At 38.5% G+C, this 20,980-nt stretch overlaps 1 protein-coding gene across 1 annotated transcript; it reads left to right on the forward strand.

Annotated features, from left to right (window-relative positions):
- Positions 1-6,515: 6,515 nt before the first annotated feature.
- On the forward strand, positions 6,516-8,573 carry LOC143031060 (uncharacterized). The gene has a single exon (XM_076194437.1). The coding sequence runs from the start codon at positions 6,539-6,541 to the stop codon at positions 7,940-7,942; it is 1,404 nt and encodes a 467-aa protein (XP_076050552.1). The 5' UTR covers positions 6,516-6,538; the 3' UTR covers positions 7,943-8,573.
- The last annotated feature ends 12,407 nt before the right edge of the window (positions 8,574-20,980 follow it).

Below are 20,980 nucleotides of genomic sequence, written 5' to 3' on the forward strand. Positions count from 1 at the left end.
TGTGAAGAATCCGTTGTGGACAAATAAACCTATACACCTTGCTACATTATTCATTTTCCTATGAAAAATATCCACATTTATTAGCTATTTTGACAGGGTCTGACATAATTTAACTTTTCAAAATGCCACATGCTAAACACGGCTGCTATGGATTATGTCGTAGTGACTCACATGATGACGATAGACCACATATGAAGGGTGCTACTTGGATCCATTTTCCCAAATCACATTTGGACATTGAATATGTCAGTGATGGATTTGAGTATGTTAAGGGAGGATTTTATCACTGAACACATGAAAAAAGACATATATATATAACGTAGAAACCACTGTTGGAGTAGAAAAGCCCTCAGCCGAGCGAGATCCAATTTTTTCAACAGCACCCCCACTTCCTCTAATTTTTCATTGGGTAAGAGCTCTTTAATCGTTCCCTTTTCTGAATCATTCATTCACTCAACCAAGTTTCTTCCCAAAGACAAATTAAATTTGATTAATTATTACCCTAACACCATTAATAAAAAGGTGGTAAATGTCCATCAAAGGTTAAAAGAAGAACAGAGCCAAGGGGTTTATTCGATTCCGTGTAAAGGTTGTGACTTAGTTTACATCGGACAGACTGGAAGGGATTTGAATACCAGGATGATTGAACATAAACGTTCCATTAAATATGCACAAGATAGCTCAGCTGTGTTCCAACATGTTAAGCAATTTAAACATTGTTTAGATTGGGACAGAGCTGAGCTTATTTATAAATCCAGATGTGAGTTCAGGAGAAAAATGGTACAATCTACGATCATTGAATTTCAGCCCAACATGAATATTTCAAAGGGGCAATGGTCCCCGGACATAATGTCCGGACTCTTCATCTCCAACCTAGTGAAAGCTCATTTGCCTCCTGACCTCACATACGGAGTGAGAAGAGGGTAGAGATATCTTCCCATGTTCCCCTTTCTTTTGTTAAGGGTGCTACTTAAACAGTACGCCCTCTCTCTTATTTGTATCTACTGAAGAGGATTGCAGTTTGCAATCGAAATATATAGATTCCCCGTTTCCAGTCTTTTCTACTCCAACAGTGGTTTCTACGTTATTGACAAATGTGTGATTACATTTTTCACCTGTAACATATATATATATATACAGGAAACACTTTGTAGGTAAATCTGGGCCTACTGATGACCACTGACATCCAATCGTATCCTCTCAAGTCCAGAGCAAGTTAGTCCACCAAGCACTGAAACAGAATAATGTCATTTTTTCATACTGGCGTAACATTACGAGAATGTTACTTGCGCTTTGGTGCCGAGGGAGTGAAGGAAATGCGAGTGAGTTTGGTGGCTTTATTCTGGTAGGGGTGCATGTCGAGCTAGGCTGGGTCAGTCAGTGGGCAGGCAGGGCTCAGCACCCTCCCTGCCCTAAACACAAAAGTGACTGCAGAGTGACCTGAGTCGCAACCCGTTTGTGGCAAGTACAGAATAGGACTGGGTGGGCTGGACATCCAAACCTGGCGTCTTTATATACCCGTCATGCGTACATTGAAGAAGCACACAACCCATCCTGACCGAAACATGGCTCGGCAGGGCCTAGGTTGTGCTTTCATGAGGATATATATATGCACGTAGTAAAGGAGTAATATAGACTTAACCTACACAAATTTAATACAAGGCCAAAGGCCAGCTATTTCTACACAACAATAAATTTCCTGTCCCTTCCACTTGTGCAGTGGTGATACTATAAGCTAAAATACCACGTCGAAGCATATGTGGGGGGCTTGGTTCACCACACTGGCCTATTTTTATTAAAGAAAAATTTTGAATATAAAGTTGTTTGGGTTTTAATCCAGTTGTGCACATCTACGCAATATAGCATTAGGAAATTAAATACTGATTTTGTACATTATAATACATGAACGTAATATGCAATTTTCTTGGTGGAAATGAAAAAAAAATTACATATCTACAAGTAAATGTACTAATAAAGTCGCTAGCGTAGGATCAGGACGCCGTTTTGTCATTTGTCAAGAGTTTACCCCTTGGTACTTCCACCAGTACCTCGTAAGGTATATATTCATGAAGGAATGCTATGGAGTCAAAATCCATGCATTCCTCCAAGCTATGAGAAACCTTTATACTTCACAATCAGAAAGAGTGATTGAACAAGCTGCCAACATCCATCACGACAAAGATCATCCAGATGACCTTCAAATTACAGGTACCAATTTACTAAATACAGGTTAGGTTAGAATAGACAAATTTATCATCCTTTCATTTCTCCAACATCGGCATCTATCAAAACAAATATGGCATACCATTCATCAGGCAAGATTTTGTCACGAAATCAGTTTCAGCTTTTTTTTTTTTCATTTCTGCTGAGAAAACTGCATAACATGTTGATATAATTTACACAATTAATGATTATTTTTCTATTGCTATATCGTGTAGTTGAGCACAACTGGACATTTACCATTGTTTGCCAGTCTCACAGATTCAATTCTTATCTCTATCATTTATAGCTCCTATCATTCTGAGTGTGTTGAACTCCATAAGTATCACAAATCAATAGTAACATCAGTATGAAGTTTATAAAGTGTATTTTTGACGGGGTGGGCTAGGGGCTGCCACACCTAACCATTCATTTTTAATGTCATGGTTCAGAGTAACTCTTTCCTCATATCAATAGTGTGTGCAAACACCATACAAGAATTTAAGAACAAATTAGATCTTGCAAAATACAAAGACGGGTCACTATAAGCATAGCTCCCCTTCCTGTACAATATGTTTGGTGAGGGTAGTAATGGAGACTAGAACAACTGTACCTAACGTATAAATTCTTGTAAAAGTGTTGGTAGTGCTGGGAACAGGGAAAGCATAAAATTTTGTTGTCTGCAGGGCCTACATTTTTTCATACTAGACTATTTATATATACATATATATAATATATATATATATATATATATATGTTGAGACATTCTGACAGGTTGACGTAAGTGGAGTAGGAAACACAGGAGTCTTAGTCTTGAGTTTATTCCTGACTAAGACTCCTGTGTTTCCTACTCCGCTTACGTCATATATATATATATATATACTGTATTTATATATATATATATATATATGTATATATATATATATATATGTATATATATATGTATATATATATATATACATGAATATATACATATATGTATATATATATATATATATATATATATATATATGTATGTATATATATGTATATATATATGTGTATGTATATATATGTATATGTATATATATTTATATATATATATGTATGTATATATATGTATGTAAATATATATATATATAAATGTATATACATATATGTATATATATACATACATTATACATATATATATATATATACATATACAGGTATATATATATATATATATATATATATATATATATATATATATTATATCTGTAGATTGAGAGAAGCAAGTAAATGCCTTGAGGGCTTAATAAGTGTTTTGAAAATGGGCATTTGGAATGGATATGAAGAGGAGATTGTATGAAGAGGTGATTGTGCTGACAGTAATGTATGCGACGGAGACTTCAAATATAAGAAAGGCAGAGAGGAAAAGTTTAAAAGTGAATTGAAATAAATATGGTAGAGGTTACTAGATTGGATAGAGTGAGAAACAAGGAGGTGAGGAACAGAACAGGAGTGGAAAAGGAAATGGCAGATAGGGCTGATGAAATATTATTGGGATGGTTTGGACACATGGAAAGAATGAGAGATGAAAGATTAGTAAAAGAGGTGTGGAAGGCAGAGGTAAAGGAAGTGAATTTGAGGGGATGACTGAGGATAAGATGGATGGATGGGGTGAATAAGCTGTTGAGCAAGAAAGGAATTTCTGTTGAGCAAGGAAGGGAGAAAACAGGAGATAGGGATGAGTGATGAGTGACTATGTAGAGATGATACTTTTAGGCAAGGGAGGAAGGGGCAAGGGATGCAGGAGGGTAGTGGATGCTTATGTGTGAATAATATTTTGATACAGCCTGAAGTGATTTCTTCCTGCCTTCTCTTTTTCTGCATGAGGGGACAGAGGGGGGGGGGCACTGATTAAGTAAGCATCCTCTTGATGGAGGAGACCAGAATCCATGGCTGGGTTAAGTTAATAGAACTTGAGAGTTTTTTTTTGGAGTGGGAACGATAGCAGTATGGAAGCTTGCTTGGAGAGAATGGGCACTAGTGCCGGCATGTAAGTCAAGGGTTTGCCACTTATTGATGATATATGCAAAGTTACCTTAGAAGAAGAGAAATTTTAAGACCACAAGCACTTTTGTATATAGCATCCCCATTATGTTTGAGGATGTAATACATGAAAGTACCAAGTTTTTCTCCTGTGGTAATTTTTCATACTTTGTTTCATGGTTTCATCAAAGTCTTGTGTATACACACACACATACACATGAACATAGATTATTGAAATTGGAACTACCAACACTAGAGCAGAGAAGAGAAAGAGGTGATCTACTGACTATATTTAGAATCATGAAAGGAATGGAAATCCTTGATAGGAATGATGTACTAAAAAATGACAATAGGAAAACAAGAGGTCATGAAAAGAAACTCCAAAAGGATAACTATAGAAGAGATTGGAGAAAGAATAGTTTCCCACACAAAGTGCTGGATACCAGGAATAACTTAGATAAAGAAACTGTGTGCAAATACTATTCAAGATTTTAAGAAAAAATTTCATGCTGAAAGATACAAAGATGGGTCATCACGAGCATAGCTCCCTTCCTGTATAATACAACTAGGTAAATAAACACACACACACATATATATATATATATGTGTGTGTGTGTGTGTGTGTAAACAATTGTACAGATTATGAGCTGGACTTAAATAGGTGTTTAATTCTTCTTTTCAGTGTATCTCATCACTTAACGGTGCTCCTCCTTCTCTCCCTCACTTCCTTATCACTCCTGATGCCCTACCCACCCCACTCCCAAAATGAAAACCACTCTTTCCTTTCAACTTAGTACTAACACAATCACCTTTTCACAAACATACAATCAATCTCCACTGTTACACTCTGCACCACATCCACACAGTTATTTACCCAGTTACTAGTGATTTCATTGGAGTCCTTGTCCCAGACCTTTCTATGCCTTGACATTTATTAGAAGAAAAAAATAGAGTGGAGGATCCCTAACCCCCATCACTGTCCCAATTTCCCTCTTGATTCATGCATGAGACCATGGTGAGAAAGATAATGAGGCAAACATAGCAAAACTCAATGGGCACATAAGAAATATTTAAGGAAATAGCAACATTGTCATTCTACTTAAGAATAATTTAGAAAGAAAGCATCTACCTAATGAATGAATGAGAGCTTCATTCCAACTTATGTGTTTGTGCTTGACTGATCTTCAAGAATTGTACAACACAACCTGAAACCATGACAAAAGAATGGGAAATGTTGAATTACTGTAAAATTTCTTGTTGAATTGATACCATGAGCAGTTTTTTAGGATTTTGTTTGTGTGATACTTTTGTTGAGGCACCAATAATAAGGTGAGTATAGTTGACCATTTTCAAAATTGTTGACCCCCTCACCTGAGGGGGATGTCACTCAGTCTCTGAACTATGCCCAAGATCTCTACAAGCCTGTAGAATAAGTCATCCTTGCAGTCTTTTGTACTATGCCATGATTAAAAGGAGCTTTCTATTTAAAACCTTCACTTGAGTGGTTAAGTTGATTGGTAGCAGACATTATAGGCCTGTAACCATGTTATTTAATATAAGTTGACCCATTTAGTATTTCCTTTGAGTGTATGTATTTGAAATTGACAGAGAATCATTTATTACCTTGGTATCCCATACTATATGTGAGAAATAATTAGGGAATTCAGAAAACTAAGTTCTTATGAGCCATTGTGGATAGAATTAAATAGAAGGAATTCTTTTCATTAGAACAGAATTTGAATCCTTGTCATGTTTTGAAAACGTTACCACATCTGGTCTAGAGGCTTTTCACTTAACCCATTCAACTCCGATGACAAGATGTCTTGTCATTTGGTCAAATAAAACAAAAAATCATAATAAAACAACAAAATGTTTGATGATCAAACAGCACCAGAAAAATATGACGTCATCAGTCCTCCTCCTCGAGGAGGACTGATGACGTCATATTTTTCTGGTGCTGTTTGATCATCAAACATTTTGTTGTTTTATTATGATTTTTTGTTTTATTTGACCAAATGACAAGATATCTTGTCATCGGAGTTGAATGGGTTAATTTGGTCTTGCTGTCTTTGCTGGAGGACATGAATACCCATGAAGCTCTGAGTAGATAGGTTATGCCATAAGTAATATAAAGACCTCAACACAAGACTAATATTACATTAGATATGATGTCCAAGACAGATGAAAATCCTTTTCAGCATGACATTTGTGATCCAAGTTTCTCACTAAAGTGTAATCTTAAGTACAATTGAAGAACCAATCCAGGAAAAAGGTTTTACAATGTGATTTTTGTATTGCAGGTTTCTCACAAAAGACCAGGTTCTAAATGCACGTGATGACTGACACAACAGAGAATCCTTTCCAGTGCGACCCATGTGATGCAGGTTTCTCACATAAGGGAAAACACAAAAGGTATGAGATGGCCCACACAGGAGACAAGCCTTTCCAGTGTGAACTATGTGATACAGTTTTCACAAGAAAGTGTCATCTCAAGAGGCACATGATGATGATCCACACAGGAGAGAAGCCTATACATTGTGACCTGTGTGATGCAGCTTTCAGAGGTAAGAGAGATCTCAAAAGCCATGTGATGACCCACAATGGAGAGAAGCCTTTCCAGTGTGGCCTATGTGATGCAGCTTTCTCTCAAAAAGGAAAACTCAAAACCCATATGATGACCCACACAGGAGAAAAGCCTTTCCAGTGTGAACTATGTGATACAGCTTTCTCACAAAAGGGTGCTCTCAAAATACATGTGATGACCCACACAGGAGAGAAGCCTTTCCAGTGTGAACAATGTGATACATTTTTCACAAAAAAGTGTAATCTCAAGAGGCATATGATGATCCACACAGGAGAGAAGCCTATACATTGTGACCTATGTGATGCAGCTTTCAGAGATAAGAGAGATCTCAAAAGCCATGTGATGACCCACACTGGAGAGAAGCCTTTCCAGTGTGGCCTATGTGATGCAGTTTTCTCTCAAAAGGGAAAACTCAAAAGCCATATAATGACCCACACAGGAGAGAAGCCTTTCCAGTGTGAACTATGTGATACAGCTTTCTCACAAAAGGGTACTCTCAAAAAACATGTGATGACCCACACAGGAGAGAAGCCTTTCCAGTGTGACCTGTGTGATGCAGCTTTCAGAGAAAAGAGTACTCTCAAAAGCCATGTGATGACCCACACAGGAGAAAAGACTTTCCATTGTGACCTATGTGATGCAGCTTTCAGAGAAAAGAGAGTTCTCAAAAGCCATGTAATGACCCACATGGGAGAGAAGCCTTTCCAGTGTGAACTATGTGATGCAGCTTTCACACAAAAGAGTAATCTCAAAAGCCATGCAATGACCCACACAGGAGAGAAGCCTTTCCAGTGTAACCTATGTGATGCAGCTTTCACACAAAAGGGTACTCTCAAAAGCCATGTGATGACCCACACAGGAGAGAAGCCTTTCCAGTGTGACCTATGTGATGCAGCTTTCATACAAAAGAGTGCTCTCAAAAGCCATGTGATGACCCACACAGGAGAGAAGCCTTTCCAGTGTGACATATGTGATGCAGCTTTCTCTCAAAAGAGTGCTCTCAAAAGCCATATGATGACCCACACAGGAGAGAAGCCTTTCCAGTGTGAACTATGTGATGCAGGTTTCTCACAAAAGAGTAAGCTTAAAAGCCATGTCATGACCCACAAATCTAGAAACCTTTCCAGTGTGGCCTGTGTAATGTAGGTTTCTCACAAAATGGTACTCTAAAAAAATAAGACCCACACAGGAGAGAAGCCTTTTTAATGTGGTATATGTGATGCAGCTTTCAGAGATAAGAGAGATCTCAAAAGTCATGTGATGACCCACACTGGAGAGAAACCTTTCCAGTGTGGCCTATGTGATGCAGCTTTCTCACAAAAAAAGGGTACTCTCAAAAGCCATGTGATGGCCCAGACAAGAGAGAAGCCTTTCCAGTGTGGTCTATGTGGTGTAGATTTTTCACAAAAGGTTTGTTTAAAGATCCACATGATGACTCACACGGGAGAGGAGCCTTTCCAGTGTGACTTACGTGATGTAGCTTTCTCATGAAAGGTTATTCTCTAAAGCCATGTGATGACCCACACAGGAGAGAAGCCTTTCCAGTGTGGCCTATGTAATGCAGCTCTTGAACAAGACAGAAATCTTAAAGCTCATATGATGACCCACACAGTAGAGAAGCCTTTCAAGTGTGGTCAGTGTGATGCAGCTTTCATACAAAACTGTTATCTTAAAGTTCATGTGATGAACCACGCAGGAGAGAAGCCCTTTCAGTGTGATAACTGCGATGCAGGTTTTTCACGAAAGGGTAGTCTTAAAAGGCATGTGATGATCAACACTGGAAAGAAACCTTTTGAATGTGGTAATTGATGCAGATTTTTCAGAAAACTATTCTCTCCAAATCCATGTGACGATTCATACAGAAGAGAAGCCTTACTACTGTGACTTCATTATACTGTGCTGCTTTCTCATGAAAGATTCACCTCAGGAACCATGGTATGACCCATACTTGAAAGACATTTGCTTTTCAGTGTAAGATAGGGAGCTTTCTCAAGTGACACTACTCCTGCATTAAAACTATACTTGGTAGGGAAGCCTTCTCAGCGTGACTTTTTCTCTTCATCATTCTTATGTAAGAGTATCCTGAAGATGATTATTAGTATTGTGGTCAGTGGCTTACCAGCACTTCAATCCATGTGATCAATGTGAAATCACTGTCAAACATAGTATCTCGCATATTGGTCTAGTTAGTCAAGGTGAGGTCATATATGTATATAGTTTTCTTTGGCCATTCATGTTGGTATCCTGTGTCATAAGTGTTTTTAAAATGTGCTATTTATAGTTTTATTAGTTCACTTTTTATAACTGTGGACAGGAGGATTGACAAAGATTTGGTGTAGTGTGATTATTATTTGAGGGGGCAGATGAGAGAAATGTTTTGTAAACTCATTCTAATAATATATGTAATATTGTGAAGGAGCACACATAAATTATAGAAACAAAATTTTATGCCAGAACCCTAAATGCCACACACTCATATCACAATATCACTCAAGGCACCACCAGCTTCATATCTGAGTACTCTTTGTATTTGTTTAGAACTAGCAGGCTGTATTCCAACAATATATAATTTATAAAACAAAAGCAGTATTTGTTATACAACTGACAATATATATTGAAATGATATCAATTAGACTATTGTAAAGATATAAAGAGTACAATTAACTCCTGACAACTTGTATAGAATTTGTTTATTCATATGGCAATTCAAATTTCCCCTTTAGTACAATGAGACTGTGTAGGAGGCCGGTAGATAGAGGTGTAGGTGAAAATATATGCAAATTTTATGAGTTGGATGTTTTGAAACAATGGCCGATAGGAAGTGCAGAGTTGCATATTATAGGAAGTGCAGAGTTGCATATTCTTGCATTCCATCTTGTGTATTGTAAACAGAGGTTAGGATATTGAGAAAGTGCTGATATTGCGAAATGTTAACACGAAGCCACACTCAGCTTGCAAAAGATTGCTTGCGTAAACAGTATTGCTTGAGACAGTATAACAGTCTTTCTGATTGGAGAAAAGGGTGGAGGAGAAGAGAAATTATTGGTGCATGGAGGTAAAGTCAAACCCTTAAAGGGTGGCACTTGTTTGTAACATTCAAAGTTATTGGATGAATTGAATTGTGATGTCGGAGCAGGCTTGGCTTGGTGGGATGTACAGGGGTCCCAAGCGGGGAGTCCCTTGGTGTAAATCAAAAACCAAGTGTAGTTACTTAGAAGAAAGGAGATAAGAAAAATCAATCTAATTCAATTCATCCCTTAAGCTTTGAGTGAAGGAATAGGCATGGGGCCCACAGAAGAATGAAAATTACTAAGTGTTGGAGCCAATGGACCTTATAGGCTGCATTAAATCAACATGATAAAGTTACAAAATAAGTAAATCACTTGTATCATGAATGTAAGTAATATGTATTAGACATTAATGAAAAGAATGTAGAAATTTTTTAAATTATTTTCAACTTGTGTGAAATCCAAATGTACTGATGGTAAATTGTGACTTCAGTGAGTATATTTTTCTTGTTTATGGTTTAACTAATACTTAATCAATTGTATCTCCTTTTCAGTAAAATGTTTATCACATTATAACTGTATTATGTTTCCACATATTACTTTATACCTTACTAATCATTAGTACTGTTTCATATTCAACTTTTATATATATTTTTTCACAGTACACAAAAATAATCATAGGTTTTTCTTTGGTGTGTTCAGCATTACCAGACTGTATTACAGCAATATAGCACTGTTCAAATTTGCATGGTTGAGTCAATAAAAGACCATTTTTAAGCTTGTGAAAAGAAATAACGTTTTAGTGTCTGAAAACTCAAACTGTGTGAATGCTGGCCCACTTGGGTTCCTTCTGGTCTTTTAGCACTATCAGGCTAATTACAGCTATATATATATAAAAAAAAGCAAAATGGATTATGGATATTTTTAATGTGCAAGAGGGGCTGAATGGAGATCTGAACAAGATTATTGACAAAAGACAGAGATCAGAGAAAAGAAAAACGTGGATTATATAGAGGAAGCTATTCAGAGAAGTAAAAGTACTAAAGGGGCCAAGCACAGGCTAGCTTCAGAGGCAGCAAACAATTTCTTTGGAATGTAGAAATGGAGAGACAGAATGATTAGAAGATTTTTTTTTTTTTTTATCAAGATTTTTACTTTTCAAAATTATGGCTGAGTAAATTCATCTGTTGACATTAGTAGTGTACCAGAAATTACAAAGGAAAAGGTAGCATTATCTAAATAGTATGAAATGAGAAAGAAAAAACCTAAGGGAAGATGGCATGGTTGAGTAAATTCATCTGTAGCCGTTAGTAGTGTACCAGAAGTTACAAAGGAAAAGGTAGCTTCTTGTCTAAAAAGTGTGAAATGAGAAAGAAAAAACCTAAGGGAAGATGGCATATCGACAGATCATCTGAGAGTTGCAGGGAAAGAAATCCATTATAGATGTGTGTGCTGAGTGTTAACCATCACCCTCAGTGGATCTTATTATGCTTTTGAAGTTGTTTCATTTGTCACAGAATAATTCATTGATGGTCTTTTTCAGTTTCAACCTATTCTAAAGCTTCAATTTTTTTTTTATTTATCTTTATTTTCAGCACATAGTTCCATGCAGATAAATTGTCTAGATCTTTTTCCTAATAATTCGTAATTTCCCTCGTCTTTTATCCTCCTCATTATTCTATTAGTATCTGAAAAGATGTTAATGTAGTTTGCTTGTTATTTATGGACCAAGGCCTAGCGTCTGTACATTCTGCTCAGTGCGAATATCGCTCAAAGATGATATAGCTTTATTCATGGCTAACGATGACCGTTAGGCGATGCTCTAGAGCACTAATTCTTTGTTTTTGAATGATAAAGTTGTTTTGCTTCGAGCTGCAAATTATGAAGGTGACTTAGTAAACCTACAACCAAATATGATGCCAGTTAGTAGGATGCGCGTTACCCGCCATTTGCTCTGTTAAAGTAATTATTAATTACACCGAGTAAAATGTACATTCACTAAAGGTGCTGCAGGGTTAGGAACAGTTTTGGTCGACCTTATGTTCCCAGTCAACTTGCACTAATGTCTATAGAATCATAAAAACATTAAAAAGCCTAATAACCACTTTATATCTCTGTGGTAGAATGGAAAATAATAAAAATGTGCGTGAGTTAATGGACCAAACAGATGTAAGTTATATTCTTACATAAATTACATACGTGTATCTCTTGCGCCGAGGCTAATTGGAAGTAATTGGTATCAACCAACTACTGGTAAATTGGCAGATTTTCGTTTCCCAACTCTCCTTTCATTAAGCACAGCCTCAACTTCCTCCTCTCACTCAACCTTTGTCCTTTTGACACATACTCCAAGAGGGAACTCCTTTTGTCCTTTTGACACATACTCCAAGAGGGAACTCCTTTTGTCCTTTTGACACATGCTCCAAGAATGACCTCCTCTTCCTCCTCCTCCTTCTTGACCCTCTGTTAAGGTCCACCTTCTGTAGGTCTTGTAAGAGTTTAAGGCTCCTGTTCCATGTTTTGGTTCTTTCTGTTCTATTACCATTCTTCCCAATTTAATTATTTAATTTCTATCTCCATCTCCTTTTCAACAATTTCCATCCTATTAGTTTCTAACCGGATCTATTTTTTTCTGAATAAGTCCTAGACACATTCGCTAAGTTTGCGCACAAACGTACACACGTACGTACATTTGCCTATGTTCCGTAATTGTTTATAAAACTACAAAAAGTTTACGTAAACTATGACTATCATGAACGCAATCAACAAAAATCCCAACGTAATTGTACAAATACACTTTATACAAAAAATAAACATGTAATATATATATATATATATTATATATATATAATCGCTTTCAACGCGTGACTTATTTTCCAGATCCTCTTTGGCGACCAAGTCGTCTGAAAGCGACACATGTGCATCTGGTCGGAACATTTGTGGGAAATGCCCCGACCCGGCAATCGACTGTCAAAATTTCTACTACCAGCCCAAACATGATTGTTGTTTCGCCTACTCCCTGTGCTCAGAGTTTTTTTTTTTTTTTTTTTTTTTTTAAGTACCAGCAGGTATAACACACTCTATTATTTCATTATTATTATCATCATTAATTTGTTTATCTATTTTGTACCTGATTGAGAGGATAACAAAGTTTGAATGAAAACGGAGGTATTATATAGGCCCCTTCCCGTATCTTCTTGGATGTACAGATACGATCTTCTGGTTTCCTTCACTTTATTGGTTAATCTTAATAAGAGTTCACTGTAGATTTACACACATCTTTGCACAGAGTTTCCAGTATAGGATTATGTCGTTCTACACACAGTTTGTAGTACATTAGTATATATCATTTTACACACAGTTCGCAGTACACCACTTACACAGAGCACGTCTATCAGACCGACCGCTCCGGGGCTAGTGCATCGACTTTTTGTTGGTCGGAAGTGCTAACACAGCAAAATAGGAGGTGCTGGTAGGTGTTTTAACAAGATTTTTTAATAGGAATGTTTGGTTCCCGCAAATAAACTATCATGTTCTTAATTACTAGCTATATGTTATTTACAGTATATAATATTTCCAGGGGGGAAGGGTTCATTATTATTTGGTTGTCGTGTGTTTTGTGAGTTAGAGGTTGACTGCACTTATGAGTATGTTCGTGTGTGTGTGTGTGTTGGTTGCTTCCTGCCTCAAGTGATTTTGCTGATGTTTGGAGTTGCATGAGAAGGTGAGTTGTGGAGGTGATGTATACATATCGCCCTCCCCCTGGGGTTAGGTGCCACCCGGCAAATAATGGTACATGGTTAACAAAATATTGATACATATATACAATTATATAGTTATATAGTCAGAGACACAAAATCTTTGGGTGGTTATATGTGGAGAAGGGGGGTTGATGTTGAATTGATTATGAGGTCCCAAAAGGGCACTTAGAACTAGAAGGATGGGTATGCGATGTTGTGTCTCTGAATAGGGAATAAGGTTGTGTCTCACCAACATTTCATATATTTTCAACTATCATATGAAAGTTTATACTATACTTCACATATCACTGTAGGGAATCACATTTTCAAATATCATATTGTTTTCATATGATATTTCACAATGCACTGGTTGTGATTCACGATATATGTTTTCTGTAGAATTCTTATCACGAGTTTGTATGGTTATATATGTTATGGTATTCAAGATATTGGATGAGACACAAGATCAAACTTAATCTAGGTTTACAATAATTTGGGAAAAAGAGGGTTAAAACTGTTTGATGGTCTTATTTCATGCAAAAGAATTTGGTTAGTATCACTAATATAAAAAGGATGATTAAGATTGAGAGGGCAGTGGATGCATAGGGTAGTATTTTGTAGTGTAGGTCTAATGAATTCAGGTTAAGAGTAGTTGATTTATTTAGGAGGCGTACCATGTCAATCTTACTTGGGAGGATGGTATCGGGGATCTTGGGGAGGGGTGGGAGTGTTATTTGAGTTATGGGACCTAGATCATGGGTCATGTTGAGAGTGCCTTGGTAGTGTATTTTGTTGGGGAGTAACATGAGTCCATCATGTAGATGTGGCAGGTGTCTGGTAGAGTGATAGGGCCGTTGATCCTATGATGGGAGGGTGGTTTGTGTAGGCATATCACTGACACTAATGTGGGGTGGGGGAGAAATATGAAGTGTTTATGTCCTACGTGGGTGTGGTGTATTTGAGTGTTGTCTGAAAAGCGAAAGTCACATGTCTCGGAAAAATTGACTTTGGGTGTTGTGAGTTCTGAGGGGCAAGGTTGGGATTTGATTAATTGGAAATGGAAGGGGTAAGCTGGACAGATATGGAAGTTGGGTCGTGCTATCTTGCAAGTTGCCATGGTTTCCGGTGATCGCTCCTGGTATCAAAATGGGGATGGAGAGAGAGATGGACGAGGGAAGTAGTAGGAGTATTGTAGGCATTCTGTGGATGAAGGTTATGTTTTAGTGAATGAGGATATGTCTATCTGACTCTCGCTAAGGTTATATTGGTCGGAAGGAAGTGGAGAAGTTTTGATAGATATGCGGAAGGGAGTTCTTATTGTAAATTGGCCATTTTAACCTCCACTGAGGGATGCATGACGTCCTGCATCTTCAGGGGTGAGAGCTAGATTGCATGTTTAGTTGCGTCGACGCAGAGTCATGGGATGGGACTTGCGCTTGGGTGAGTTATGTGTGAGTGCGGTAGGAGGGTTGTAGGTGGGAGGTGGGGTTGGGTCGAGGTTGAGTTTAACTTTTCTCAATTTCTCTCCATGTATGGTTACGGTTGTGTGATAGGAAGGATCTGTTAGTAGTAAAACATTGTTAGGGAGTGAGCTGGTGACTGTGAAGGGGCCTAGGAACTTGGGTTTGAGTTTGTTAGTTCTATTTGAGTCTTTGACCATGACTGTGTCTCCAAGTGTTATGTCAAGTGGAGATGAACGTTTGTGTTGTTTTGTTTTTGTTCTTTCTTGGGCTACTTTGAGGTTTTCTCTGACTTGCTTATAAATGGTTTGCATTCCTCTTTTTAGGCATTGGGTGAGATTATCTAGATTGTATAAGGGGGGCGGTGGTTGGTTGAAGATTTGGTAGGGAAGGCGCATTCTTTGGCCAAAAATGATCTCATGAGGGAACATCTTTGTTGCGGAGTTGACTGTGCTGTTGATACTGGCTTGTACCTGTGGTAGCCAATCTTCCCAACTGTCCGTAAGATCGTTGACCAAAGGTCTGAGGACTTCTAGCACTTTTCGGTTTGTTCGTTCCACAAGTCCATTCCCTTGTGGATGGTAGGCAATGGCGAAGGTTTGATTTATGTTATATAAATGTGCTGTTTCGCCCATTACCTGGTTCTTGAATTCTGAACCATTGTCAGATAACATTCTTTTGGGAATGTTGTATCTGCAGAATATATTGTTAACTAAGGATTTAGCTACAGTCTCTGCTGTTTTGTCTTGGAGTGGAACTAGTATAGTGTACTTTGACAGATAGTCGACTGCCGTGAGTACATAATTGGAACCTTGATGGCTCGTTGGCATTTTTAGTAGGTCAATGCCAAGTGTTTCCCATGGCTCAGCAGGGAGTGGTATGTCTTTGATATTGAGTTGTTTTGGGTCAGGTCCTCTGAATTGGTTGCAAGTTACACATGAGTCTATGTGTGTGGTTATATCTTTTTTCATGTTGACCCAGTAAAAGGAGTGCCTAGCAGTGTTCAGTGTCTTATCTCTGCCTGAGTGGCCTCCCATTGCACTGTCGTGCAATATGTGTAGGACCTTGGGAACTGGGACTCTGGGAACGACAGTTATTTCCTTGTCGGCAATGGTTCTCCTTATGATTCCGTCGACCAGTTTGAGTTCCTCTATAGGGACAGGTGGTCGGGACTGTAAGGGGGTCCTTGAAAGGAGATGTTGTTTTATTGGAGACCATGTTGGGTCTTTGTCAGTTTCATCTCTAAGTTCTTGCATAGGAATGCATGTTGTTTGTGTTAAGGTGGATATGTGGATTTGTCTGCTTAGTGAGACGGCTACTATGTTAGCATTTCCAGCTAGGTATGTAATCTTTGGATCGAAGTCCAATAAGGTGGTTTTCCACCTAGCAATTCTGCCATGTAAGTCTTTAGAATTAAAGAGGTAGACTAGGGGTTGGTGGTCAGTGTAAATCGTGATCCTGTACCCTAATATGAGGTATTTGAAATGCTTCAAACCCCATATCAGTACCAGGCCTTCTTTGTGTGTAGTTGAATAGTTACTTTCAGGCTTATTTAGTACTCTACTTGCGTAGGCTATGGGGTGCTCTTTGCCATTTTCGTCCTTCTGTTGTAGGACTGCGCCTATTCCTTTAGATGAGGCGTCGGTGTAAAGAAAGAATTCTTTCTTCATGTCAGGGAAGGCTAGGACAGGGGCTGTGGTAAGAGCATGTTTAAGGGTGTCAAAACTTTGCTGTTCCGCTTCAGACCACTTAAATGTTTCGCCTTTCCTTGTGAATTTGGTTAGAGGGGATGCAATTTCTGCAAAATTTCTAATGAAGTGTCTGTAATATGATGCTAATCCTACGAAACTTCTAGTTTCATCTGCGTTTCTGGGGGTTGGGAAATTGTTTATGGTATCTACTTTATCTGTGGTGGTATGGATGCCTTGGTTATCTACCTTATGGCCTAGGAAGGTGAGTTCTGTCTGTAGGAATTTACACTTTCTTAGTTGGATTTTCAATCCTGTGTTTTTGAGTCTTTTTAGGACAATCTCTAGTGTGTGAAGGTGGCCAGTTTGTGTGGGACTATAGATGATGAGGTCGTCTAAGTAGACGAATAATGAGATTCCTATCATGTCGCTGAAAATGCGGGTCATCAACCTTTGTTGGGTTGAGGGGGCATTCTTAAGGCCAAAGGGCATACGCTCAAAGTGGAAATGTCCCTTATCAGTGGAGAATGCAGTTACGGGTTTTGATTCCTCTGTCAGTTCCACCTGCCAGAAGGCTGACTTAAGGTCAATTGTGGAAAAAACAGAGTTCCCGTTCCCTAATGATTGTAAGACATCTTGCATGGCGGGTAGTGGGTGTGGGTCAGATTGAGTTAGGTTATTGATTTTCCTAAAGTCAACAACAGGGCGTAAAGTTCCGTCTTTCTTTGGGACTAGGAAGAGGGGACTGTTCCACGGACTTTGGGAGTGAGAAATTACGCCTTGGTGTAACATCTCGTGCACACTGTTGTTGACTTGTGTTTTCCTACTGTGGGGTATGCGGTAAGCGGGGGTGTATGAGGGGGGGGGGATTTGGATGTGATGTTTGATTATATCACATTTGCCTAAGGGTTCGCCTTCTAAGGCGATAGCCGATCTATTCCTTTGTAGGAGGGTCAGTAGCTTGTCATTCATCTCTCCGTTTGCTGATGTTGTGATTTGGTTGGGGTGGATAGGGGTGAGGGTTTGTGGTGGTCTTACAGTGTTGATGTGTTGTGGGAGTGGTTCCTGGATTGGGGAATTATGGAGATGGACTGAACAAATGTTTGTGTTCTTCCTGATTTTGCGGTGTTGATCGGAGAGATTTGTTAACATAGCTAGGGTGTGTTTATTTTCTGATACTATATCCCAGGAGGACTCCAAGGTTATGTTATTTATTCTTGACGTATCTGGGTCAATTATGACATCCTGATGTTCTATTGCTCCGGGTATGTATAGTGGAACTGTTATTGAATGTCTAGGGGGTATGATGACTGTGTTAGACATCAGTGCTTTTGAGGTGACATAAGGTGGTGGACGGAATGAGTAGCTCTTAGTTGGAGAGGGTTTATTTAAGCTAGATAGATATGAAAGAGGTTGTGTGTCTAGGTCGGGTGTTTCAGGAAGTGTTGACTCATTACTTTCATCTCGGAAGGAGATTTTGTTGGTATCTAAGTTGATGATGGACTTCCAGTCTCGTAGGGACTTTAAACCTATTATACCTTGTTAGTCGAGACTCCATTCATCAGCTAAGTGGAAGGATGTGAAACCTACTTGGGAATTGTTTACCTCTATGTTTAAATCAATCATATCGTGAAGTGATATGGTAGATCCTTCTATCAATAGACCTTCCGTATTTGAATACTGGATTTGGGGTGGGTCATTTAGTGCTTCGTAGAGAGCTCTGGGGATGAGGTTCAGGTTTGTTCCTGTATCAACCATCATGTCAACAGTAATTTGATCTAATGTCACCTTTAGGGTGATATAGTTGTGTGGTGTGTCGGACGTTCATTTGGTGGTCTGGTGCGTGAGGCTGTTGCACGTTCCCCCAATCGGTGTTGAGTTGTATGTGTTGTGTGGGAGGAAGGTGTTTGTCGAGGTGCTGTAGCTTGGTTGTTTGTTCTCAGATGAGGTTGTGGTTGTGATTTTTGTTGAGAACATTCCTCGTTGGAGTGAGTTGTGGTTTTGTGTAGGTTGCAGTATTTGCCTGGCCGTGTTGGTTTTGACATGTTGGGGGGTCTAGGGGTGGGTGGGAGTTGTTTGGTTTGCTGTTGAGCTCTACATTGGGAATCTGTGTGGGAGGTAGTACCATGAATTGAGCAAGGGGTAGCGCGGTGTTGTGCCTGCGGGTGTTGGTATTGTTGCGCTCTACACTGAGAATCCGTGTGGGAGGTTGTTCCATGAACTGAGCAAGGGTTAGTGTAGTGTTGTGTCTGTGTTTGTTGTTTCTGTATGCAGTCTCTGGTGTTGTGACTTGTTGAGAGATGGTAGGAACACCAGTTAGATGGTTGCGCTGTATTGGAGCTAGGGGGCTGGTGTGGCTGAAGGCTATTTAGTCTAGCAAAATGGTGCTGGTCAGAGAGGGAAATGTTGCAAGTGTTGGTTATATCTAAGATATAAGTATAGGCTAGTGGATTTCTGATGTCTAGATTCTTTCTAGATGCTTCTTTCAGGCACTTTGGAGGAAGATGGGAAAGGTAAAGGCCTATCTCTAGTATTGTGTATAGGTTTTCAAGGGTCATGGCTTTTTGCCCTGATGTGTTTGTGAAGGTCCAGGGGCTGTTGTTTTGTAGGTTTTCCCTAATTTCCTTGATTGTATTTGCAACATGGTCTTTGATGTTGGTCTGTTTTTGAGTTCTAGTGTTGTTTAGAAAGGTGAGGAGAAAGTTATTGTTGTTTGTTTGTTTGTTTTGGAAGACATTTAACAGATGCTGCTTATAATCGCTATATGTGATCCCTGTGGCTACCAGACTGTCTAGCATCCGAGCGGTAGATGGGTGTTCATCTGATGCTTCTATTTTCTGGCGGCATAGGTTTATTTTGTCTAAGTCAGAGTAGTTTGGATTTTTAGAAAAGAAAATATCACATGCTGTCAGGAAGTCTGTGATGGAGAGTTCGCTAGCTTGAGAGAAGGTTGGGATTTCGGTTAGAGGGGTGATGGTTTGATAGTTATTGATTACTGTAGGTTGATGTTGGAAAGTGGGTGGGTTAATTGGGGGTTGGGTTGGGTGGGGATGTTGTGATGGGGGTAGTGGTTGAGGATGCTGTGGTGGAGTTGGGGAGGGGATTAGTGGTGAGAAGGAATTTGCCATTAACCCATTCAACTCCGATGACAAGATGTCTTGTCATTTGGTCAAATAAAACAAAAAATCATAATAAAACAACAAAATGTTTGATGATCAAACAGCACCAGAAAAATATGACGTCATCAGTCCTCCTCCTCGAGGAGGACTGATGACGTCATATTTTTCTGGTGCTGTTTGATCATCAAACATTTTGTTGTTTTATTATGATTTTTTGTTTTATTTGACCAAATGACAAGACATCTTGTCATCGGAGTTTAATGGGTTAAGGATGAGGAGGAGGAAGTGGAGGAAGGGGGGGGTAGGGAAAGGCTAGGTTCTCGTATGCATGGGTTATGTGATTTAGGGATTGTTGTTGTTGGTCTAGATGAGGAGTAACTTGAAGTTTTGGTGTGGAGTGGGGAAAGGGTTTGGGGGGTGAGGGTAGTTTGGTTGAGTCATGATCTGAGTGTGGGTTGTCAACGTTATTCTCGGGTTTTGTAGAATTTACGTTAGGTGTGGAATGATTGGTGTTATTGGGTAATTTCTCTCCTTTCGGGGGAGAAAGGAATGCATCGATTATATTCCTAACTTTGGATCTCGTTACTGTAGCCATGTTAGTCTCTAAATTAGGGATGCATGCATTACCTAAGAGATAGTGTGTTGTAGTTAGAGAGGAGGTAGTTAGATGAGATGGGAGGTCTTAAGTTGAAAAAGGTTGAATTAGAAGTATTTGGTATACATTACCTAAGGGGTAGTATGTTATGGTTAGATAAGAAAGGGGGGAGTGTAGGGCGTCAATGGTTATACAATAGTATAATTATAACAAATAGGGTACATTGGTAAAAATATATGAGTTATATATAATATAGTAAAGACAGGAGACCAATTCATAAGAGGCATAAGAAAATGGCACAATGGGTTATAATATAGTAATTATATATAATTGGTAATAGTTAATTCTAAAAAAATTATAGTATACACAGATAACGTAGTTTATAAGTTGTAGATATTTTATCTAACAGTTAATATGATTTACGTTGTGATCTGGTAAAATACAAATGAACATGGTAATATGTACGTAAAAGTAGTATATAATGTTTTAATTTTGATAACAACAATAATAATAATAATAATAATAATAATTATAATAATAATAGTCACGTCTTATTTGAACTTACTTGAAAGAT

The sequence above is a fragment of the Oratosquilla oratoria genome, chromosome 12 (genome assembly GCF_046742065.1).
Source record: "Oratosquilla oratoria isolate Oo_2021 chromosome 12, ASM4674206v1, whole genome shotgun sequence".
NCBI lineage: Eukaryota > Metazoa > Arthropoda > Malacostraca > Stomatopoda > Squillidae > Oratosquilla > Oratosquilla oratoria.

What these genes read in the sequence shown, in the direction of transcription:
- LOC143031060 (XM_076194437.1), top strand. Translation starts at nt 6,539, where the DNA reads ATGCACGTGATGACTGACACAACAGAGAATCCTTTCCAGTGCGACCCA.